The 13,958-nt window shown below is 39.8% G+C and overlaps 1 protein-coding gene across 6 annotated transcripts in view; it reads left to right on the forward strand.

The window, feature by feature from the left end:
* The window catches only part of tanc1b (tetratricopeptide repeat, ankyrin repeat and coiled-coil containing 1b), a 151,549-nt gene that overhangs the window by 97,088 nt on the left and 40,503 nt on the right, over positions 1-13,958 (forward strand). For 5 of the 6 annotated variants that reach the window (XM_036567584.1, XM_036567612.1, XM_036567593.1 and 2 more), the window contains 3 exons: positions 3,461-3,580; positions 6,518-6,799; positions 7,662-7,813. In XM_036567584.1, coding sequence (XP_036423477.1) covers positions 3,461-3,580; positions 6,518-6,799; positions 7,662-7,813 — 554 coding nt within the window. Of the gene's footprint in view, positions 1-2,180; positions 2,351-3,460; positions 3,581-6,517; positions 6,800-7,661; positions 7,814-13,958 lie in introns of those variants that run through there. The other variant, XM_036567632.1, reaches the window with a different exon arrangement.

The raw sequence follows: 13,958 nt of genomic DNA on the forward strand, positions 1-13,958 counted from the left end.
CTCAGGTTGCACTTAAGGACGCAAGGATTTTGTTGAGACCAAGCCACAAATTTACTCATCTTCCCCTAGTTTCGGGAACAAGACAAGATCTCAGAACAAGATCATCTGGAGCAACCATGAGAAATTTTTGGCTAAATGTGGGTATGAGCATAGACTTACTAAGATGCGAATAAACAGAGAGTGAAACCTCTAAACCAGTCCAGTGTTTTGTTAAGGCAGAGCTGAAATTAGGTAATGATGGTGCACTTATCAGCATTGTCTGAAGGACAGCAAGTCTGTCATTACCCCATGGATGTGAAGTTACAAACTGTTAAAAGTATTATGGATATACATGTGTGTCATATGTGCATGTGGTAAAATAAACATTACCTCTTACAAGCGAAAAATGGTTCTGTCAGCTAACGATAGTGGTTCACTAGCTTGTTTTGTTTGTGTTATCAGTTGTACTCTGGACATTAAAAGAGCACAGACTGTAAAAAGTTGGGGGCATGTTTTAAAAGAGGCATAGCCTTGTGTGTGCTGGATTTTGCTGCAAACTGGCAGCAAAATTTTAACAAGTTGTTACAAGATCACATCTGGCCCTGCGAGACTGCGAGTCTTCCTCTTGGGTTGAAGGCTTTTATCCTGTTGTATGACTCTCAGAAACAGCAACAATTGCATATGCATGTACTATATGCTCTGTGTGTCTAGACAGGACTGATCTTTATTAATCATAGAGGGAAACTATTTTATTGCAGCAGCATACACACCGCACATAAAAGAAATAAAATAAAAGACAATAAAAGGACCCGTAACACACAATACAAACAGCTCTAAAAAAAAAAAGTACACATAGTATAAAGGAATAAAGTGCACTGACATGTAAGCATAATTACTGTAAGTAAAGCATACAGCATAAAACCAACATAAATAAATATATGCACAATATGTACACAGTTTTATATAGATTAAGATTTATGGCTTATTAAATGTGACTAGTGTTTGCAGTTAGCATTAAAAGTGCTGAAAGCACTGAGATAAGACATAAATATGAGTTACTCAAGTGAGTTACTGCATTTAAATATGTATCAAGATGCGATTGACATTGAAGACATAGAAATAAATCCTATTTCATCCAAGATATAAATATATTAATATGAATAAAATAGTAGGATAAGGTGCAGAGAATTTAATGAAAACGCAGAAGAGTGTTGGATAGGAAGCTTGCACAAAATTCATTCCTTAAGGAAATAATACCTGCCAACAGGCTTCTTTTTTTCTGTAAAGCTGCTTTGTGACAACACCTGTTGTAAAAAGCGCTATATAAATAAACTTTGACTTGACTTGATTTCTTATGTGCAAGCAGTGATGTCTGAAATAGTGTGTGGTGTGGTGATCATTGGCCAGGTGTGTGCTGAAACAGGTTTGATCCCAGTTCGCTTGTGTTCCAGCTCTGTCATGCTGTGCAACAGGAGCTTAGAGAGATGCCAGTATTAAACTTGTGCCTTTTGAGTCAGGGCTCATTTGTACACACACGTGTCTCTGTGAGAGCCTCACTGCAGCTCAAAGATGCATGTGGGTCTTTCTCTCTCTCTCTCTCTCTCTCTCTCTCTCTCTCTCGCTCTCTCTCTCACTGGTTCCTCCCCCAGCGACTCGTCTTGCATCAGGGAATTATCTCGCTCTCTTTGGCTCTTCCCTCCTCTCATTCATTCATTCATTCATTCTCTTTCCCCTCACCCGCGCTTTTTACAGCTACATTTTTTTATATTTCTGTTTTTTGTTCTTAATTTTTTTTATTCACATTTATTTTTCCCCCCTTTACATTTCTTTCTGTAGGACTCTTTCTCTCTGCCTCCCTTTTCCCCTTCCTCACCTCTGTTCTCTTTCTCTGGGACGATCATTGATTAATTACCTTGCCGCTACTCAGCTCAGAGCGTAATCAGTCGCTCGGTTGACAAAGAGCCTCTTCCACATTTCTCCTCTTTCCCCACCCTCTATCTGTAAGCTGCAGCGTTAGTTCTCAGATCTTTAGTATCAGATGCTCTCTCTCCCTCTCTCTCCCTCTCTCTCTCTCTCTCTCTCTCTCTCTCTCTCTTTCTCTCTCTCCCTCTCTCCCTCTCTCTCTCTCTCTCTCTGCTGAATCCTCGGTAGCGACTCTCGGTCTCGCTGCAGCTCCAGTCACCAGTTGAATGCAGGGCGAGAGTGAGTGAGTGGATATGGAGGTTTTCGCACGTTGGGGCAGAAGGCTGGCTCGCTCGCCCTGATGAGATAGCTCTCTGGGGGGGACGTTCCCTGCGCCTCCTCCCTGTCCGTGACTGGGGAACAGCCTCTGTCCTCCACGACTGATTCTGTGGCCGGCTCTTCCACCTCTGTGAGTACTGAAGCTGTAGGAACTCTGGCCAGGGCACGAGTTGTGCAGAAAGAGGCAAAGGGAGTTTGCTTTAGTGCTAACAGGTTGTTGGCTTGGAGCGTTGCTGAGTGAGAGCGAGCAGTAGTTCAGAATATTTGATTGTTAAAGATTCTGCCTGTGATTGTGCACAGTAGTTGAATAAAGCAGACAGATAACTAAGAGTGTTTATTGTTTCTTTATGGACTTCTATGGTGTGTTAGAATATAGAAGGACTGCTTTCAAGTTAAAACGATTCAACTAATCTTTGTTTTCTTCTCATGCTCTCTCATACCTTGTCTCTCTCTCTCTTTGCTTTTCACCTCTCATTAGTTAGCTGTTCTTCACAGCGGTCATTTGAGCTCAATACAACATTGTTTTAAATAGGACGTGCATGCATGAATGCATATATACGTGTGTGTGTGTGTGTGTGTGTGTGTGTGTGTGTGTGTGAGCGTGGAGGTGCATGTGCTCTCACTGACCTGGTTCCTTTTACGTTTAGAGTTCCTGCCACTGTCACGAGCACTGTTAATGAGCAATCATGTCATTTTTGCCCCATCCTCATTTTTGCCACTTTGATTGGATTACTGGTTTCTTTAGCTCTGTTTATTCTCTTGCACAAAGTCATGTATGTTGGTGTGTGTGTTTGTTCAGGAACACTTTACTGAAGAGCAGTATACAGAAGGCTACATTCCACCTATATAAGCTTTTTCAGCTGACATAAATCTGCATAACCTTTTATAAAGGCTTATTCCTACAAACATCACTTGTCATAAAGGCTTTGTCACCTCAGCCAGTGTTATGACAACTGATGCTTGTTGTAATAAGCCTTTATAGATGTCTATAAAGGTTTCCCAGTTGTCATGAAAGGCTAATGAAGGTATTGCATAGCCTTATGAATGCTTCCTTTAGGTAAAGTGTTACCGTTTGTTCTTTTGGCAACATAACAGCTTTTGCTTACATACTTGCTTACATTGTAAGTCTATGTTAAAGCTGTTTTGTTTTCTTTCTCGTGTTATTGTTAATGTTTGTTTATTACTAAACACTCACTTTATCTTTTTCTTTCTTTCTCTCACCCTTTTCTCTTTTTTTTAGCTACCAGTTCCACTAAATTGGAAGACTTGAGCTATCTTGATGAGCAGCGTAATACACCACTGCGTACCTCCATACGGATGCCCTGGCACAACACTGGAGGAAGGCCACCGCACGACAAAGGTACTTTTACAGTCTCACTTTTGAACCACAGGAACTGACATCTACTTTTTTGGAAAGATCTTATGGCATCACTGTGCTCTCACATCTATACCATACAAAAATATGGAGGCTCCCATTTTGCAGCAGTATGATAAAATAATCTAGGATTTTTCCTAGAAATGCATTGTGCTGCTAATGGCGAATGGTAGTTACACCAGATACTAATATGGGAATTCTGTTTCACGTCCCACCCTGCTTTTTGTGGTGTTTCAGTAAAATATTTTTAGTAAAAATTCATATTTTTGTTCAGTATATTGACTATTTTTTGAGTCATGAACATTTGATTCGTTAGAAAGATGTGACGGTCTTGTTTCTGCCTTGACTTCTCCTCTAAAGGAGATTGCAGTTCAAGTTAGTGCATTAATTGGATGGCTATACTAGATTGATTTTTACTGCCACCTTATTACATAGATCCTTTCATCACATAACATAGCATACCATTGTGCTTCATGTTTCAAAGGGTGATACTGTATTATTGATTAAAACAGATGCAGGAAGGTCTGAGTCTGCATGTAGCCTGTACATTAGCAGGTAATCTTGTGCGTGTTTGCAGATGCTGTTGAGTTTGAGCTGGAATTTTCTTGGGGAAGCCCAAGGCATAAATAATGCAGGTCTACATCACAGAGCACTCACATACTTTTCAAACTGGTCCACATTTCTCTCTCTCTTTCTCTTCCTCACGCTTGCTTTTCCTCCATGTAGAAAAGCAAGGGTTATGTAAACACCGGACACAGTAAATTTGAGTGGTTTGCAACAGGCAGTGTTTGTTTTTTAGCTTTTCCCAGACCTCATAAATGTTCTAATAGAGGTCTTCACAAATAAACCTTTGCTCCTCACACCCCCGTATTAACCAGTAGCAGTCCAGACATAGCATCCACATATCGCTAAGATGTGTGCCTGAGCATGTGAGGGTGAAACAGTAAGGTTTAAAATTTATTTGTGATTTTTAAAACTCATGTTTCACCTTGTCTTTGTCTGGGTGTGTTAAACAGAGAAAGTAATCGCTGATTCTGAATCGGCCCTGTTAAAAAGAAAGACAATTAGAGGCCCAGCATTCAGAGTGGACGATAATATACTCTCTTCTGCAGCCTCTTCTACTCAGAGCAGCCCTGCCCTAGGCACACTGCACCTAACCTGCTCTTTCATCTTGAGAGAGAAGGAGAAAGAGAATGCAGGGAGAGAGAGAAGAGGGAAGAGAGAGAGAAAGCTACCAAAAGAGAGGAGAGGGGGAGAGAGAGGGGTGGAGAAGGAGGAGTGGGGGTGGTGTGCATGTATTGAAACAGCTTGAGGAGACAGAGAGCAGGAAGGAGGTGATAGAGAGAGAAAATGGTGAGCAAGTGAAGCAGAGAGTAAAAGAATGTGTGGCAGCAGCTGTTTATGTTCACACACACAAACGCCGATCTCAGATTCTGAACAGCCAAGCTGTCCTGCAGAGGAATATTTTTATTCCTCAGTTTCAGCATTTCAGACTGAACCCCTATAGAGGCATGAAAGGAAAAGAACCAGAGGAAGAATGCGAAATTCCTCTTAGATCTGGCTTTCACGCTACAGAAAGCCCAGCCTTGGCACAGGTCTCTGATTGATCTGTCTTCTGGAAGCATATTTTATCTAACAGCATTTGAGTTTTGTGTTTCTTGGCATTTGTTAACATAATGTTTGACACTACCATTTCAGCTGCTTGTAAGATTTGGCAAACAAAAGCAGCCAGTGTGTCATGGGATCAAAGCAGAAGAGATAAGGCTCCTCTAATCAGTAGGACCAGTGTTTAGCTTAAGGATAGACTCCCATGCAAATCCCTCCCAGACCTGCACCCAATCTTTCACTGTATATCTATCTGCAGAGTTTTTAGCATTCTGGGCAGTATTACAAAAACATCAGCCTGACAGTTTGTGGAATGAGTGAGTAGTCATTGCTCAGTTTGCATCTTATTTGTTTTCTATAAGTGAGTATAGCAAAATGCAGGTGGACTGTTGTAGTCAAATTTAACTTTTCAGACATCATCGTCGTCACTTGAATGCTGTCAACATGCTAAAATCACATGAATGCTAAAATCACAAATCACAGACATAAAGAAGCAGTGCTACGCCAAGGACTTACTTCTAGGTAATACACTGATAGTTTTGCATTTGTACAACAGAATTTCTGGATTTTTCAACAGAGGTTTTGGAAGAATGCAACAATTTGAGAGACTATGTACTTAAATTTTTAAATACTCAGGTATTGCGTAATTTAAATATTCAGTATCTAAATATTCTAATGTCATTGTTGTTGATGTTAGCAACCTGTATGCTACTAAAGCTGTTATGGTTCAAGTTCGCCATTAAATATTCTATTTTTGAACTGTTCTTTCCATGTTGACACCTTCAGAGTAACAGGACTATTTATTTTTTAGCATTACTTATTGCTACTTACTGTAAGTTGTTAAAAAAACAGATTGAATTACTTGAATTGTTTTACCTTAGTAGTTTTGGAGGGATAATACCACATTTTACTAAGCTGAGTTGATTAGGTACCTTTTGTAATATATGTTGCTCTTATATATGCCATTTTTATTTAAGTCAGTAGCCTGCCACTGTATATTTCAGCCACTTCATGATCTTTTTAATTTTTTGTCTTACTGTCATGAACAAGTACCAGCTGTGCATAATATAGCAGTGTTCAATGAAGAAACCTGCACTTTTATAAATAGCAAGTGTTTAACCACTACGATAATGCTAATTTCTTCTATTGCCATTAAATGTTTTAGTTCAGTCTGTTCTGTTCATATTTACTGTACCACCAGCTTCTATGTTTAACATTTCATCTACACTTTTTATGAAGTTAGACAACCGTAAATGCCCTTAAGATTATCTGCACTTGCCTGACCTGTTTGTATATGTCTTTGTGCTTCTCTCTTAGCACGCTTCACTCCATATAAGCCTGCTGATATCATGCTAAAGCCTCTGCTGTTTGAGGTTCCTAGCATCACTACGGACTCTGTGTTTGTGGGCCGGGATTGGCTGTTTCAGCAGCTGGAGGATGTCCTGATCGACAGCCAAACAGGCGAGAGTCGTGGGGCCACTGTTGTGGGCAGCGTGGGCTTTGGCAAGACGGCTGTCATCTCCCGATTGGTGGCCCTCAGTTGCCATGGAGGCCGCATGAGACAGATCGCCTCTAATAGTCCTAATGCTTCCCCAAAAAGTAAGCAAAGCTCTTATGATGACACAACAATGTGCAGTTGCATATTTCAGTCTCTGATATTGGTACAGGTGGTACATTTTGAAGTGTCTTATTGTCACCTCAGCTTCAATGGTGCAATCCACATGGCTTTATTCACGCCTGCTCTATTTTTCTTCCAGTTAGCGTAAAGGTGTTTTAGTATGTGACTGGTTGTAAAATGTTTCATAGATATTTATTTTACTCATACTCTTATTTTACTGTTTGTCAGTTGGATTAATATTTTTTAGAATATTATATTTGCTTGCTTTTGCACAATAGATGGTTATACTGTCCCTTACCAGTCCACAGTTATTTCACACCTAATTGAATGTGATTGTCATAATGAAAAATGACATTTTGATTTAAATGCTTAAATACTTTGTTTTCAAAGACTTATATAAATGGTGGATGCATTCATGTATTTCCAAAAAAAAAAAAAATATTTTAAAGATATTATTTTGAAGCCTTAACAAGTCATTTTCAACTGCCAAGAAGTGCTCAGCATATGTGGGAACTTTTTCAGGACTGTTGAAAAAGCATCCCAGGTGGTTGAGAGAATGCCAAGTGTGCAGTGTCATCAGTGCAAAGGGGGGCTATTTGTAGAATCTAAAATATAAGAGTTTTGAGTTTCTTAGTCACTAGAGAATTCCATATGTGTTATTTCATAGTTTTGATGCATCCACTATTATTGTTAAACTTGGAAAATAGTAAAATAAAGAAAATCTTTCTGTAAGTAAGTGTGTCCAAACACTGACTGGTACTGTATATGTACTTATGTGTATTATGATTACCTGCTTAGTTACAATGTAGTGATTTGTTAATGCATGTACTGGTACATGTGCAGGTGGTGAGCAAAGCTCAGAGTTGCCTCTGAGTCAGCCACCACAGCCCACCCCTCCACCCAGCGCCACCAACACACTGCAGTCCGACAGCTGCCCCAGCACACCTGAGCTCCGCCGGCACAGGGAGGAGGCTGTTAAACGTCTGGCCTCAAAGGTAAAGTACCCCAGTACAGTGCTGCAGCTGGCTTCACTGTGTGTGTGTGTGTGTGTGTGTGTGTGTGTGTGTGTGTGTGTGTGTTAGAGGAGTAGTGTTACATTAATTTCACAGTACAACATCTGTTGTGGGTTTTGCTTCATGAAAGGATACATTTATGATGCCAACATTAACTTAAAAATCGTGCACTGTGTTCACTTATTTGGAAACCATGTGAAGCTAAAAACTTTTTGTTTCTTTTGACTTGACTTGATGAGACGGCTAAAAGTATACTGTGGTCATTTTTGGAGGTTTGACGGTATTAAAAAGAAAGTGAATACCACCCAACACTAACTCCTAGTGTGCGCAAGTTTCATTTCATTCTGGCTTAAAATTATAGAAATAAATCATACATCATTAAGAGACCTGACCTCCACTGTTTCAGTGTGTTGTTGTTGAAGTCTGATATGGTTTGTGTAGGCTGCTACAGTAGTAGTAATATTAGCTCTTAGAATGCCAGGGCAGTGGCATAATAAAGCTTTTCAGGTGCGGCCTGCAGGTGAGACTGTGAGAGCATGTAGCAGACAGAGCAGAGTGTGACAGATAGCTTTGCAGTTAAAACATCCACTGTAGAGATAAACCATCCACTGTATGCTGATGTGTCTGCAAGTATGATTCTTAAAGTGGGTCAGATATTGCACTGTAAGAAAGTATATGACTTCTCCCCTGTTGAGAATTCTACATACACTCTTAAAAAGCATTCTTCAGAACGATGCTATAAAATAGTAGGGCCAACCCAAAAGCTATGTAGGCACCTATTTTTAAGAATAGGTGCCCCGTCTGTTTAGAGAATTGCCCTTAATTATTGTAGCTTATTGTTTTGCTGCTTGTTTGCTGGTAATTCTGTGGCGCAGAGATGAGAGAATACAAGCCTTGCAGATTTAAATGTATCTGATGGGTGAATGGTGGTGCAACTGGTCAGTTGCTGTTCAGTTCAGCTGTTTCAGCATTTGGGCATGGTGAGGAATAAAGATATGAATTGTGCTGTCAGTATCCCTAACCACTGAAATCCAGACAAACTGAAATTGAAATGGCGTAGATCCAATCACTGACTACATAAGAATCTCTCTCTCTCTCTCTCTCTCTCTCTCTCTCTCTCTCTCTCTCTCTCTCTGTTCTGTTATTTTAACATATTATTGTAACATATATTTGCAGAGATGTTAAAAAGTGCGGAAAAAGCAAAAAGAATAGAAATGTACGAGGTGGATGTGGACTGTGATTAGGAGCTGCAGTACATCATGTTTTCACTGAAAATTCTCCGCTTCGTTTGGTCTCGAGATTTCTCTTTAGTTTTGAGGGAATTTGTGATTCATTTGAAATAGGCAAACCACACTCCTCTCACTGAGCTTTTGGATTAGTGTCAAAAATAACAATAATAATAAACCTTATTTTATATCTGCTCCTTTAGGATAGGTTAATCAATTTGAGTTTAACCACTCAGGTCACTGATGCCCGGCCAAACATACTTTCCGATCCATTAGCCAAAATCAAATGCATAACTTCACTATTATTTTATATCACTGCAGCTCGTGGTCCAGAAACGAGAATGAGGATCTGTAAAGAGTGAGACAATAAAACAGGCAGATTATGCTGACAGTACAGCGCCGGCATGCTGCTAGAAGAGGAAATCAAGCTCTACTGATAAATGCCTTCATTTCATAATAGAATGTGTTCCCACCAGCAGTAAACTGAACTTGGGTTCATTTGAAAGCAGACTGAGACCCGCGTTTTTTGCCGGACTGGTTCAGCTGTCTGTTGCAGGCCTGATACAGATGCAAAACAGAACAAACTAAAGAAAAAAATGTGATGGGTCCTCACCAAACAGGGAAGCTGTGACAGCGCCCTGAGAAACTTCTCCATCTTGGACTTGCTAACTGTCTGCATCGCGCACCCGCGGCAGCATTTCAAATTTATGTTTATTTAGCCTACTCCTACAGTGTTTCTATTTGTACATGTATTGGTTATAATTTGACAAATTTGTTTCTTTGATTTTTAATTATTAAGTTAATCTTTTTTTCCCCATTTATGTTTTTATGACTTTGACGTTACTGGCCCACTATGAACTACTGCCTCCCCAGAGTTCAGGCCCTCGGACCACTACAGGTAGAGAAACCCTGCTTTATGTCATGGTACCTAGAGCCTCCCTTGCTTCCTGTGGATCTTCCCTTACTGAAGCAGTATAGCTGACTTTAGTCTGTCTTAATAAGAAGAAAGTGATTGTTTTCTTTGATAGGATTCTCTGTAAAGGTGAGCCTTGCACAGGATTGCACCATTCATCAAAATCACATAAGTGCACATGCACATACGCATGTGCTCTGCCTGCGCTCTTTGAAAAGCTGCCTGATGCTTTGAAAGGGCCAGTGTGGGATCAGGGCAGTCATGCCTCATCTCTTTGCTCTTGCTCTCTCCTGTTCCAACCATTCATGCTCAGTAATTAAAGTCTGAAAAGACACACATTTACCTCCATCAGCCCTGCTCTCCTGCTTTTGTACTTTCTTTTCTTTTTTTGTTTGTTTTCTGTGTGTGGACTGTGCGCATGATCTGCACATCTGTGCATGTGTGTTTGTGTGTGGGTGTGTGTGTGTATGTATGTATGTGTGTGTGTATGCGCATATGTTTCTGTTTTTGAGTTTAGGGCTGTGTGGTTGTGTCTTTCCGAAGTCTATTGAAATATGTTGTGTATCATAGCTGTGGCGCTTTTTTATTTTAAGAAAATCTCTGAAATAAAGTGTTCTTGTTTATGTTACTGAAGCTGGGGAATATGAATCATGAGTTAGTTATTCAAGAGATTATACTATTTAATCTAAACTTTCATATACATTGCAATACAAAAGTCTGAGACCACTCTTTCATTTATTAAATTTCAAGTACATTTTATCAATTTTTCAGCATCAGGAAAAACCGAAAACATTTAACAGAAAATTACACAGAAGCCTCAACAACTGAATGTATCAATTTTTTCAGTATTTAATGTGTCCATACTTTATTATAGCTGCCATCATTTTCAGGAGACATGCTTTCAGTTTCTCTAAGAAATCGGCAGGGAAATTTTTCCACACCTCCAAATTCAGTCTTGTAAGTTGTTTGCATGTTCTGCTTCTAATGGTCCAAATAATCCCAAGTACAGTTAGAGTTTGACTCTTAATTATATAAATGAAAGGTGGTGACTGATTTTGCACATATTGTGTTAGGAAACTAATAACTTATTATTTAATCTAATGATGCTTATTATTTAGTCTAAAGACATACGTAATGAAAATATTTTCCCTCTGTATTCTGAGTGCATGGCAGTACTACTGCAGCTGAAGTGAGAGATGTTAGGGAACATCACTCCCGTAGACTAAACTGCCACCTGTCACTCACTGTGAGAAGTAAATGGTGAATAAACTGTGTCTCCCAGGGGACTTGCTGTTGCTTGCGTGTTACCATGGCAACAGGCTGGCAAGGTGGTCATTTGGTCTAAGGTAGATGATTGTACCCACAGGCACAGTAAAGACTCGAAAGAACCTGTGACAGTGAAGGGTGCTCAAAGCAGCACGTAAGACACTTAAGGCCCTATTTACAGATCATTTAGTAAACAACTTATCTCTATTTGATGAGCTAATCAAATTGTGGTTTTTATTAGTACATCTTAATTGAAAGAGTAATCATCAAGTGACAAAAGTGACGTGTCTATCTCTTTAATTCTGGCAAATGAATTAGAAATGAATATGAGAGATGGTACTTGTTCTCCAAGGTTTGTTGATAGTGCTGATGTTTGCGAATTTCTTGAACGTTTACATGGTGGTTTAAAGCAATGGCATCATGCTGAGATTCAGCCGAGTAGTTCTCCAGTTTGAGCTTCCCTACCTGTCTGTTCCACCTCTCTGGTCTCCTCAGGCTGCTCTCAAAAATCATCCACCTGCACGGAGCTTTATAAAAGAAGTTCGGCCTTTTTTGCTTTTGTATTCTGTTAATAAAATAGTATGTTTCAGGGCATGTCAGGACAAGCAGCGTTTTGACTGAATCTCTGACTGAGTCGAGTCGATAGACAATTGCATCACAACGTCTGTCACTTTAGTCTTGGCCCGTGGGCCCACATCACCTCCATAACCAATGCTATATTTAGTCCAGGGTTTGTTTGTGTTTAATCTGTGATTTATGGGGCGGATCAATGTCAAGCTCACAGTGTCCAGTCAGATGGGTGTCTGTTTGGCCCAGCTGGGGTTCTAGAACTTCCTGTTCATTGTACACAACTCTGGCTCCAAAACCGCTCCAGTTAAGCTGAGATTGGTTGAGTTTGGCAGTGCAGACTGGGCTTAACCAAGCTTTACTGAGCCACCTGCTCCACCATCTCTGTCTCAGAACTTTCATTCCGTTCTCACGCGTTTGAAAACTGACTGCTCATCAGCATTTACAGTTAGCTGCATTTTATTTTAATCTATTAGATTAGGTTAAAACTCCAGGTCTCCCAGGAGTTTTCTTGTATCTGAAAACTACATCCCGTGGTACACCTAGGGGATGTGTTGCTGAACTATTTAAAACATAAATAATAATGAGGCCAGACTTTTAAGGTACAGCCACATCTTTTAGTGCAGGATGTGTATTTAGGCAGTCTCTTAGACTGAATTATGCACAGGTTGAGACAGAATAAACATGTCACACTAAAAGTAAATATAGTTGTATTAATTCTTTTCCCTCTGCTCTTCTCACCTCACTTATTTCTAATTCAACTCATGCATCATGCATCTGCTTTGTGAGCTGTAGTCTCTCTCAGGCCATGTGTGCTGTTCTGTTTTGTTTATTGGTGTGCTTTGATGGTAGCAAGGGGTGTTTCTTGCACTACAGGTGACTTTTGATCCAGTCATTAACATGCATTCCTTTGCTTGAGGATTTGTCTTCTCAGAGTTTTGTTTTCTCAGCAGGGAATAACTGCAGTTACATCTGTGGAGCTCTGATACCGTACCATACAAACACATTATAGGCACTGCGTTATTCTGTAATGTACAATTACATAATACCATGATAATACATTGTAATTACATAATACAAATGTAATATAATATTTTGCCTTGTTTTTTTACCATAAATGACAAAAAAACAACTACTACTGGCTTCCAGTCATTTTCAGTAAGAATGGTGTGATGATAAGCAGTTAGGCTACCAGGGGTAATTAATGTGAGAAAGCTGAGTAAACATATACAAATATTTAGACAAATTGTTCATTGGCACAGTGTTGGAAGTCATTTCTAATGCCTGGCATTTGCAAAAGTTAACTGTACCCATCTTCTTTTGACCAATCCACCAGCCATCACGATTTGTCAAAAACACCATTTTTATGAGGCTCCAGCAAGACTTTACTTTTGGAGTAGTGCACAGAGGCAAATGTTGAGGCTCCAAAGAACTCGTGTGAAACACTGATCATTAATCAAGTTTTAGACTTCCCGTGAAGAGTTTCCTTCACCTGAAAGAGCCCAAGATGGATGATCTCTACTCATCTGTAATTGGGCTGTGAGAGGCTAGAGGAGTTGCCCCTTGAGGTGAAAATTGAGCCATTTCTATTAACCCCAACTGTCCAAATGGGAAATACCACCATCAAACACAGGTTTCACTAATAAATTAGACCAAATTACGAAGCACCCTCGAGAGGCCAATGCTTTGAGGTGCTCTGCTGGGTTGCAGTTTTCTGACAGGGTCTTTGCCATAGTTGTGGTTAAATGAGTCAGAAATATGACAAACATTTGTGTTGAACTCTCTTTTAAGGACACCTCCTTTGCGTCAGAGGGGAGTCTCTATTAAATTATCTATTCAGTTAGATCATGTTTCTTTAGAGTTGAAAGATGTGCTAGAACTGCCTAATTAGAAAGGGTCTTATGTGATGCTTCTCAGTATTGCGTTAAATGTTTCTCTGACATTACTCGAATATTTAAATCTGGTATGTTGTCAGTGCTGTGCCACTTGATATATCTCAGTATCTGTAAATGCTGTTAGGCTCCAGAGGGCAAGCAGGAGGCTCTGCACATTACATTGCATGTTTATTCATCTATTTTCATCCTCTGCTTTCTTCTTTTTTCTCTTTTATTCAGTAGAATTCCTGAAGGAAGTTAAGATAAATGATCTCTCATTT

The sequence above is a fragment of the Colossoma macropomum genome, unplaced genomic scaffold, assembly GCF_904425465.1.
Source record: "Colossoma macropomum unplaced genomic scaffold, Colossoma_macropomum, whole genome shotgun sequence".
In the NCBI taxonomy this organism is placed as follows: Eukaryota; Metazoa; Chordata; class Actinopteri; order Characiformes; family Serrasalmidae; genus Colossoma; species Colossoma macropomum.